The 12,019-nt window shown below is 33.4% G+C and overlaps 1 protein-coding gene across 3 annotated transcripts in view; it reads right to left on the bottom strand.

Moving 5' to 3' along the window:
• The window catches only part of LOC105034935 (putative yippee-like protein Os10g0369500), a 33,572-nt gene extending 22,536 nt beyond the window's left edge, over positions 1 to 11,036 (bottom strand). For 2 of the 3 annotated variants that reach the window (XM_010910286.3, XM_010910288.3), the window contains exon 1: positions 10,542 to 11,036. In XM_010910286.3, the coding sequence (XP_010908588.1) occupies positions 10,542 to 10,684 (143 nt within the window). In that variant the 5' untranslated portion in view covers positions 10,685 to 11,036. The remainder of the gene's footprint in view (positions 1 to 10,541) is intronic. The other variant, XM_010910284.3, reaches the window with a different exon arrangement.
• Positions 11,037 to 12,019: the final 983 nt, after the last annotated feature.

A 12,019-nucleotide genomic window follows, 5' to 3' on the forward strand; every position in this document is an offset into this window, starting at 1 on the left:
CCGGGAGGTTTCAAATCAACTCTGACATGTTGGAAGAAAACTGGCACAGATTCGAATCGACTCGATTTCAATCCAAGCCGACTCTCTCGAAGAAGATAGAAAACGATAATTTCAGGATCCCTGCTCGAGTCAGCTCGATTTCAATCCGAGCCGACTCTCCTACAAACCGAGCCGACTCATCTGTAAATGGAGTCGACTCCATTCACGGAAACAGTAATAATAGCTAGTTTTCTACACTTTTTCAATAGCTAATTTTTGGGTCTAACAGCTATTTCAGCGCTTCCAACAGTCAAAACTCACTTTAAAACCTCTTCTAGGTCTATTAAAAGCTAAAGAATCATTAAGAAAGGAAGATTAAAAGGGATTAAAGAGGGAAACATTCAAATTAGTGAGGTTCATTAAACATCTTTGAAAAAGAGAAAAGAAGAGAAAAGTTGAGCACTGATCTTTGAGAGCTTTCAAGGGCAATCTTCTTCAACATCTTCCACATCCTCTGAAGCATCATTTGAAAAGAAGTCAAGCCTCAAAGAGAAATCCTTCAGCTTCTACTTCGAGCTAAAAAAAAGTTTATTTTCTGTTTTTCTTTTGTGCTAAAATTTTTGTTTATTGTATTTTATTTTCTTTACAAGTTTTTTTTGGGAGAAAGAAACTTAGGTTAGGCCCGTTCAAGCCCAAAATTAAACAAACATAGGTTTGGTTGGTGATCTCGTAAAACCAACTGGATTGATTGTAAATCCAAAAAATAATCAATGTAGGTTTTGGTTGGTGATCCTGAAAAATCAACTGGATTTGTTTGTAAGCCCAGATAAAACAAACAGGCTATAATCGAAAGGATTATAGTAAAATTTTCAAGGGGCTCTTGAAAAGTGGACATGGGTGCAAAGTTGCACCGAACCACTATAAATTGTTGTGTTTGTCTTGTGCCTTTTGCTCTCTTGCTTTGCATGCCCTATATCATTTTACTTCTTGTATAATTTTACTTATTCCGTGCCACACATTATTTACTCTTCACAAATACTCAAATAAGTTTAATTTGAAGCACATACTTATTTAGATTGTTAATTTAGTTAAAAATTTTAAAAAATCCAATTCATCCTCCTTGAGTTACTATCTTTCTGAACAACAATTGATATCAGAGCAAGTGCTCTGTTATTTATTGTTGACCTAGCAGTCTTGAGCCAAAGATTATGATAATCCAAATTGAATCTTTTCTTATTGAAGGCCATTCTATAGATAGACCCTCTCTTTTTAATGGCTCTAATTATATGTATTGAAAAGCTAGAATGAAAATTTTTATACAAGTATATGATTATAATGTATGGAAAATTATAGTCGATGGCCCACACACACCCCATGTATTAAGTGAGCGTGATAAAGAAATGATCCAACTAAATGCTAAGGCCATGATATGCTTTATTGTTCATTGGATATAAATGAATTCAATCTAATTTTTTCTCGCATTTCAGCAAAACATGTTTGGGAGAAATTGAAAACAACTTATGAGGGAGCAAATCAAAAAGAAGAATCAAGTTTCCAAGAAAAAGAAGTTCTTCCCAACATATGCCTCATAGCTCATAAGGATGAAAAGAAGAAAAAGAAGAAAAAATAAAGAAGAAAGAAAGTAATGATTAAAGGGGAGCAAGGCAAAGAAAAGCAAAATGAGAAAGAGGAAGAAAGTATTACAAATTCTTGCCTCATGATCAATGACAATGAGATAAATATTAATAACTCTTCCAATTTTACTTTTGATGAGTTATCTGAAGCCTTTAATGATCTAATGGATGAATTTAAAAAGATAAGGCTGAAAAACAAAGAATTAAAGAAATCAAATCTTCTATTAGTTGAACAAAAGAATAATCTTTCATTAGAAAAAGAACTTTCAAAAGAAAAGAACTCTTTGATTGAAAGAAAAGAAAAATTATCAAAATCTGAAAAATCTCTCATAGAAGAAAATGCTAAACAAAGAAAAGAAATTGAAATATTAAAGCCAATTGCTGAAAAGTTCACATCTAGTTATGAAAAACTTCAATTAATGTTGAAAAATCAAAAATCTATTTTCCGCAAAACTGGAACTGGCTTAAACTCTTTAAGAAAACAGAAAATAGTCAAAACTATGTTTTCAAGAGCTTCTCATGAAAACCATTCAATTATTTGCCATAAATGTAATAAGGTCGGACATAAAATCTTAAAATGCAATATTAAAAAAATTGATCATACTTGAACAAATTTGGATTCCAAAAGAAACCATATGCACTAACTCTATTAGACCTAAGATGGCTTGGGTACCAAAAGTTAATAAGTGATTTCGCAGGTATACCAAGCATCCAAGGGTGTCAAAGGAGCAAACGCTTGAAATTGAATGCTTAGGACTAAAAATGGATGGTTGATGATCCTTAGTAAAAGCTGAACCTTTCTCGAATCATACTATCATTGCTTGCTAAATTTACTTTGCTTGATTGATTGATTTTGATGACTTTTCAATGTTTGCAATGATCCTACTCTATGACTTGAATGATTTGATTTCAAAATCAATATGCTCTCTTCTATGTATCATTTTAATTGTTATAAGCATAAGTTTTCACTTTAAATTCAACATGCTCCTAAACCCTTCATCACATGATATTACTTGTAAAACTTAAATTAAAATGAGCTTGATGGCATATAAAAATATTTGGATGCAAAACTCTTCAATTAATTTTTGACATTCTCATAAAACATGTAATCATTGAAATATGTCAAAAAATTACATGATTCAAGGAACATCAAGATAAGTCATCAACTCATAAAAGATTGTATGCTCGATAATTTGCATTGCATACTAGGTTGACCCCTAAAAATTTGAAAATCCCCTAGTTGAATCTAAACCATAAAGCCTACATCTAGTTTCCCCCTAATTGGATCTCATTGATTTTAAACCCCCCAATTGATTAATTTTTGATCCTCCTAATTGATTTGTATATCATTCTTAATTCCTTATTTTATGGATTTTAAATCCAAATTGATTATTCTTATTTCCCCAAATTGCTTTGAATATCATTTTTTATCATCAATTTGATTGTCCATTGATCCCCAGCCAAATTGATCAATTTTTTTTTGATTTGAAACTCCTTGAACTATTTTCTGTATCGAGGAGTCAACTCCTGGCTTCTTGAAGAAAAATAGTTCTATGAGGAATCGACCTATATTCAATGTTTCCTCAATAGATTCGAATCTTCTTAATCTAGGATGGATTTCTTAATTGAAATATCCCAAGGCTCTGTCATTCCATTTTGATTTCTTTCAAGCCGAAACCATTTCCAAACCCCTCTCCCATCAAAATTGGACCTCCCCTCTCCATTTCTATTTGATTCTTGTGGTTCTTGTTCTCCAATGGCACCCCGAAAGCAATTCATCCAAAGGAAGAGGAAGTCCCATGCAGAAATTTAAGAATCTAAGGATTCTCCAAGTGGCTCTTTCGTGCAAAAAAGGACCAAGCCAAGTTTCTGGAGCAAGAAGGATCTGTAGTTGGACAAAAAGTCAAAAGATTAGGCTGGAAATTTCTATGCTTTTTGGATCTCTTGACCTATCCGAACCTAATTCAAGAATTCTATGAAAATATAAAATTCGGGATTGAAAACTTGGAATCAAAAGTTTAAAATATCCATATTGGATCAAGATGATGTTGAGGGCATTAAGGATTTCAGTGTCAGCACTTATACTATAGCAGATGATGATGATGAGACTCCTACAGCAGAATCCATTGGATATCAGAACTGAGGAGCCAACAAAGCAGCATGAGAGACCACTTCTCCTTCACAGATCAAACGTCCAGAGAGTTTAGATTGATTGTTTGATAAACTAGATGAGGATTCATTGATTGAGTGAGTTTTCACTAGGATCGATTCTTCTGTTTGTGCAAAGATTCAAAGATATCCATCAAAGGCACAACAGATGAGATAGATCTGATGAAGGTTCTATCTTTGGTTTAAGCAGAGTCAGTCAGATTAATTCAGGTACTTACTTCAGCATGAGAGGATGTTTGTGACCAAGATCAATCATCTAAGACATCTGACCATCTCTCCTTCTACTCAATCTGGACCTACATCTTAGGATTATCCTGATCTATACTTAGGATGCTAGGATTCTTTTCATAGAGCTTTAGTAACTCTAGCAATCCACTTTTGTCATTAGTATAGAAATTAGTTCTCATACATATATGTTTTCATATTTTTATCATATTCTATATTCATGTTTCGAATAATCAATGAAAATTTAATCTTTTATGGAAATTCAATATGCTTGATATTTATACTTGTGCTTGATTGAATATTTGCTTTGTTTATAAAACTAAGAGAGAGAAAAATATATTCTTGCAAAGCTTAAAATGAATATGCATGTTTTGAAAAAAAAAAAGGAAGAATTAAGAAAAATAATTTTTTCTAGCATTAATTATGAATAATAGGAGAGAAAATATTATTTGAATATTATAAGAAAAATATTCACACTTTGCATGCTTTTAGTACTTCTATTATTTTTGCTTCTTTGGATTTTTGAAAAATCTATCTTGAATTTGCTAAGAGAAATCATTATTAATCTTAAAAGAGAGATCATTGATAAACAATTGCATTTTGCTTTTCTTATGGATTTATTTGAGCATTCTTGTGGTTTTGATTGTTTAAATTATTTTAAGCAACTGTTCATACTTCACATGTTTTGATCATATCAACAGTTTTAGATAATTAATTGGTATCAAGAAATCATTTTTGATCTGAAAAAGGAATTTATTAGTAAACATTTATACTTTGCTCCAATTGATTGATATCGAAAAATAGATTTAAAAAATATTTTTCTTGAATCTTTTGAAGTTGATATCAAATAAAATATTTTAAGAAAGCTGCCATTTATCTGTAAAGCTGAATATTTAAAGAAGACTTTAGTTTTATTTAATTGGTATCAAATAACTTACTGTTTGTCTTATATTACATTGATCTACATTTTGGCAAAAATAAAAGAATATCTTTGTCTCAATCTAATTTTGTAAAGTTATATTTTTGATAAAATATCATTTGATACAATTTCAAGAAACCAATACCTTTTCTAAACTTAATTACTTAATACTTCTTATGAAAAGGATGAAATGATCTTTTTGAATAATAACTAAAAATCTTTTAATTTGAATGATTTGCTGATATCAATATAAATTATTTGTCATTCTAAAATTCTTAAAACTATTTGATTTGAATTGATATTTCTTTATCACTTCAAAACTAAAATAATTGGTACCAAAAATCTTTTGAAAAAGTTGCTAATTCAAAATATCTAGTGTCAAGCTAAATTTGAAATATATTTTCGTATTTTGCTACGATTGATTATTTTTGAGAAATAGATTTAAAATGTGTTCTTTTCAAAATCTCTAATTGATATCACGATAACTGCTATTTGATTTGATTTTCAAAATAATTGATATTAAGAATATTAATTTTCATAATTGGTATTAGACAATCTAGTTTTGTATTATACTCCATTGCTTTATCTCTTAGCAAAAAGAAAAGAATGCCTTATCTCAAATATATTTTGCTTTGATACCATGTTTTGCTCCGATTTTGCTCTGATACTACATGTTAGGACCATATTATGCTCTGATAGATTCATGATATTATCTTTGAATTTAATTGATTGGTACTTATTTTTTAAAAAAATGATAATAAGTTTTTTAAATATCTCATATACTTAGCTTTGATACTTAAAATTTTTTGTTCTGAAAAGCTTTATCCCTCTCGAATCCTTGAAGCTCAAAGCCTATTTGTATTTAAATTTGAGATGTCTTTTAATGCATCAACTTTATTCAAAAAAAGAGAGAGATGTTTCTAAATTTATATTGATCAAATGAAGGAAGATAATTCTTTTGATAGTAACTATTTGGATTGAATCTGAAGAAGAATTAAATTGATTATTTTTCAAAGATATAAACTCAAACTTCTTTCAATTGGTATCAAGTAGAATTTCTCAAAAACATTATTATAATTGGTATCATAATTCTCACAATTGATATCAAATAGTCTAATTTTGTCTTAAATTCTATCGCTTTCTCTTTTGGAAAAAAAATACTGTCTCAAATCTGAATTTTTATGACTATATTCTTGCTATTATATTGTTTAAGATAAATTCTTGTGATATATTTTTGAATGATCTACTTTAATATCAAAAAGGAAAGAAATATTTTCAAGCCTATATTGTTCAAAAATTTGATTTCTAGTAAATCTTTAAAGCCCAAGTACTTTTAATTGAAATCGGAAAGTATTTTTGCATCTATATTTTTTAGAAAAGGGAAAAGTTTTAAAATCTGAATTTGAAAGTTGAATCCAAGATTTGAAAGAAAGAAACTAAAATCAAATTCTGAAAATTGAATGTATGTATATTTCATTTAAATTGATTTTGATAATTTATGTTAAATCCTTTCCTTGTGTTTTTTGATGTTGTCAAAAAAAGAGAGTTATGTTGAGTATATGCTTAAGATACTCATTTTACTTGCTTGAGAAGATCATATGAAATAAGTATGTTATATTGAATATAATTTTGGATGTATGCACTCTTGAATATAATAGTAACATTCATGAAGTGTATGCTTACATGTGCCTAGTTATTCACTTTACATTGAATATTGAAAAATTAATTGAAACCCATAATATGCTTATTACGCATATACTCAAAGTTTTGTCATCATCAAAAAGAGAAAGATTGTTGATCCTATGATTGATTTTGATGATTATCAAACTTTGAGTAATTATGATTCTAATCATGTGTTTCAAAGTTGGATGTAGGATTTTTCAAGTATCCAAAATGAAGAATTTATCTTAAAGATAAGTCCACTCAAGATGTCAAACCAAAACACTCAGAAAGAATAAATTCTCACAAGTTTGAATGGCTCATTATGAAGATAAATGAAATTGAAAGAAGTAAATATCATATGAAAGCTTTTTAGAGCCAAGAAAATTCAAGTTTGAGAGGCTAAAATATGAAGAAAAATAATGTTGGAAGGTTTGAAGCCGACTCTGAGAGGTTTCGAGTCAACTCTGGCACATTGGAAGAAGACTAGCACACATCCGAATCGACTCGATTTCAATCCGAGCCGACTCTTTCAAAGAAGACAAAAAACTACATTTTCAGGATCCCTGCTCGAGCCAACTCAATTTCAATCCGAGCCGACTCTCCTACAAATCGAGCCGATTCGCCTGCAAATGGAACCGACTTCATCCACGGGGACAGCAATAATGATTAGTTTTCTACACTTTTCCAACAGCTAGTTTTTGGGTCTAATGGCTATTTCGGCTCTTCCAACGATCAAAACTTACTCTAAAGCCTCTTTCAAGTCTATTAAAAACTAAAGAATCACTTGGAAAGGAAAATTAAGAAGGATTAAAAAGGAAAACGTTCAAATTAATGAGGTTCATTAAACATCCTTGAAAAGAGAAAAGAAGAGGAAAGTTGAGCAATGATCTTTGAGAGCTTTCAACGACAATCTTCTCCAACATCTTCTACATCCTCTCAAACATCATTTGAAGAGAAGTCAAGTCTCAAAGAGAAATTCTTCGGCTTCTACTTCGAGCTTAAAAGAGTTTATTTTCTATTTTCTTTTGTACTAAAATTTTTATTTATTATATTTTATTTTTTTTACAATTTTTTTTGAGAAAAAAACTTTAGATTAGATCCGTCCAAGTCCGAAATTGGATAAGTGTAGATTTGGTTGGTGAGCTCGTAAAACCAACTACGTTGATTGTGAATCCAGAAAATAATCTGTGTAAGATTTTAATTGGTGATCCTGAAAAATCAATTAGATTTGTTTGGGAGCCCAGATAAAACAAATACGCTGTAATCAAAAGGATTATAGTAAAAGTTCCCAAAGGGCTCTTGAAGAGTGAATGTAGGTGCAGGATTGCACCGAACCACTATAAATTGTTGTGTTTGTCTTGTAGAGCTGCCAATTTGGGTTGGATCCGTCAGGTTGGCCCGCCCCATCATGTAAATGAGGCGAGTTGGGTTCATGTTTTAGCAATCCGTTTACAAGTGGGTTAAATGACCCGCCTTGTTTGAGTTGGTGGATTAGGGCGGGCCGGCCCGTCTTGACAGCTCTACCACAAATAATGATGCTTGGCACTTGCTTTGAATAGTTAAGACTTAGAGTTAGAGTCTTTGACTTTGTCATTGTGAATGTGAATTGAGATGTGAGACTTTGATAGGTTGATTTGAATTTGAATTGGATATGAAATTCTGTTTATACTGTTGTTTTACAGTTTTTTTTTTTTTTTGAAAATTTTGACGAGTTGGCCTGTTTAACCAGCAGCCCATGGCGGGTTGGATCGGATTGGGGTTTTCCCAACCCGTCAGTTAAACGGGCCAGCCCACCCCATCCCATTTAGAGGCGAGTTGTGGCGGGTCGGGGCAGACCGGCCCGTCTTAACAATTCTATTATCTTATGCCTTTTGTTCTCTTGCTTTACATGTCCCACATCTTTTTAATTCTTATATAGTTTTATTTATTCCACTGCTACATATTGTTTACTCTTCACAAACACTCAAATAAGTTTAATTTGAAGCACATACTTGTTTAGATTGTTAATTTAGTTAAAAGTTTTAAAGAACCCAATTCACCCCCTTTTGGGCTGCCATCTTTTGGACAACACATAGTTAACATACTATTGTTTTTACTTACTCTAAAAATCATGTTGATGAAAGTGCAGAGCATCATAATCCTTACTGAGTGTTTAAATTGCTTAAGTATAGAAAATACTCATCTTCTTACAAAGAAGAAGGGTAGTAAAATGATTGGATTAGAGCTGCCAATTTATTTTATAGGCCTAATATGTCTTTATGGCAAGGTTTGCCATCTCAGTATGGGACCCCCTACTAGTACCGTTCTATTATAGTGTCAATATATAGTATAGTATCAAACAATGAGGTATACCAAGTATCGATACAATATGAGACTACATACCGATTTGGTACTAATATGATACATCTAGTACAATATGCTACCAACCAGTACGATGAACCTTGCTTTGTAGTTGCTAAGCAAGTAAAAGATTAATCCCTTATAGTTAGTCTTATTGTAGCACAATCATGTTTGATAACCTACATTAAGTATTAAATCATACCAGAGATCCCATAAGAGACTTTCTTAACTGAAATAAAGCTAAAAATCATGTTGATGAAAGTGCAGAGCATCATAATCCTTACTCAACTTCTTACAAAGAAGAAGGGTAGTAAAATGGTTGGATTAGAGCTGTCACTTGATTTTATAGGCCTAATATGTCTTTATAGCAAGATTTGCCATCTCAGTACGGGACCCCACACCAATACCATTCTATTATAATGTCAATATGTGGTACAGTATGAGACAATGAGGTATACCAAGTGTCAGAGCAATACGAGGCTACATACCGATTCAGTACCAGTATGATACATCTAGTACAATATGCTATCAACCAATATGATGAACCTTGCTTTGTAGTTGCTAAGCAAGTAAAAGATTAATCCCTTATAGTTAGTCTTATTGCAGCACAATCACGTTTGATAACCTGCATTAAGTATTAAATCATACCAAAGATCCCATTAGAGACTTTCTTAACTGAAATAAAGAAGACTAGGTTAATTTATATCGATTCACATAGCAATTTCAAATTAGAGATTCCTATTTGCCACCATGTCTTATAATAGCAGACAATGTGCAACCAATCAGGTAAAATTCAAGAACCAATGTGTGACTAATTAGCTTAGAAAGATACTCTTTACAGAAAGCCAAACAAATATTAAGTAGCAAGATTTCAAAATGTAAAAAACTTTCCAGTAACAATTCAGGGAAAAAATCCTTTTCCTTTCCTGATTACAAACATTGCCTCACTAATGTCCTTTCACTTCGTCCTTCTAAAGGTCAACATTAACTTTTCAATTCTTCTACAATACCCTTTTTTTCATGGAGACAAATGTTTCTTGACCTTCATCTGACATCTGACATTGCAGCAATCAATCACTCAGCAATTTGTATCCTCCAATCCATGCATATGCAGGAATTGCCGCTAGGCATGCTAAAAGGATAACGCTGAGAGAATTCTAACAAAATTATATTCTCGTGTTGTTTCTAATCCATTCTTGAAATCATAGAATTTTGTTTCTATCCATTTATCTTTACTAGGTAAGATCTTTGTTAATTAAATGCTAGTGCATTCTAAACAGATAAATTCACGTCCTACAAATCAACTTTGAGTCATACAATATCAGCGGAATACTTTGGACACAGATTTATAATCTGCCGATCCAAGATCCAGTTCAGGCTAACCAGAAGAGTAAACACTATATACCCACACCATTTGGTAACTCATACGATCCAAATTACCAAAATCGCAACATCAACATATCAAGAAAGAGGCAGCAATCATATAGCAGAGATACTCATTTACGAAACACTAAAAACTACTAAATTTCCAAGGAATCCCAAAAAAAAAATGTCCCACACAAGACCAATTTCAGGATCGCAAGAGCGCATTCAGGGTGGGAAGAGCAACTCACACGCTCTTGAAAAGATATGCCCGGCCAAACCGCCCGTGGAAGTCCTTCGAGATGATGGCATCGTGCGAGGCCGAATCAACCTTGCAGAACTTGCACTTGAAAACCTTCGGCCCAGGCAGCGACTCCACGAAGAGCAACCCCATGGACGGCTCAATCAACCTCTCAAGAACCGGAACCCCCTCAACCCTAACCCTATATCTCTGTTCCTCCTGCAACCAGGGACCCCATCAAGAACCAACCAAGCACCAAGAAAACCTCAATCGGAGGAGGAGAAGTCGAAGAGACCTGAGATTCCCCCTCGAATCGCCATTGGAGAGGAAGGATTGGCTCGGAATCAAGGGGATTTTTTTTTTCTCTTTTTTGGGGGGGGGGACTAATCAAGGGGATCTTTTTGGGGCGGGGGGACGACCAAGAAAACGGGAGAGAAGCAGCGGGGAGGAATCTCTCACTAGCTTTCGGTTTCAAAAAGAGAAGACGCGAGGAACGGCTCGGAGTGAAAAAGAAGCGACCCGTACTGGAAAGCGAAGGCTGGTATTTATAGATGGGAGCCGGGAGGGGTTCGGATTACCGTCGGTCGATTCGTTCGCTTGGTTGAGGGTTACGTGGCGATTTTTTATTGGCGATATTTTAAAATATTTTTTGGAGTTGCGAAAGGAGCCTTTAACGTTACAACAGGTCACACACTTTTCAGAGTAGGAGCCGACCATGGTCCAGAAAACGAATGTGAGCATGAGACAAATTACATTCTTTGGAACAAATGTATTTCAACGTAGAAGCCAGGTTTTTTTTTTATTCCTTTCTTCCGAGTCCACAAAGTTTCCTTTCCCTGAGTAACGGACAAGAGTATGTGGAAATTTATCAGCTTTTAAATATTTCGAACCATGGTATGGGTGGTTCCTGTAGTCATCCTATTAGCAGTCCGTTGAAAATCTAATAGGATGTAGCTTTTCTTTTAGGATTGTAGTTTGTATTATGTAATCATTTCATTTTCTCATGAAAAGAATTTGCATTTTTGTTTCCTAATGAATTGTGAATCTATATGTATACTATATATTAAAGAACTTCAGTGTTCTCCAAAGCATATCGCTACATGTCAGTTTTTTTAGTGTGCCATGTGCCTCATTAACAGCACGCTACCCGGCACTCGAGTGCAGACTCGGACCTACTAGCCAAGTTGAACCCATCCTCCGTCTAAGAAGAGGGGATGATACCTTTGCCATGCCGACACATGTCCTCCTCACTCCATGCTCTGCCCCTTCACTCTCCGCATTAGGCTGAACGTGGTCCACAATCCCATTGGCATGGTGAGGGGATGAGGAAGGCATGCTCAAAGGACCTTCATTCTACTTTATTTCTTCTCTTCCTCCCTCCCTCCCTCTCTGTCCCTATAGCCACCCAAACACTCCCATCACTAAATCCCTACTCTCTATTTTGTTGGTGGATGTCTGGCCAGGACACCACCTCTCAAAAACTTTTCG

This window comes from Elaeis guineensis, chromosome 15 (genome assembly GCF_000442705.2).
Source record: "Elaeis guineensis isolate ETL-2024a chromosome 15, EG11, whole genome shotgun sequence".
Taxonomy (NCBI): Eukaryota; Viridiplantae; Streptophyta; class Magnoliopsida; order Arecales; family Arecaceae; genus Elaeis; species Elaeis guineensis.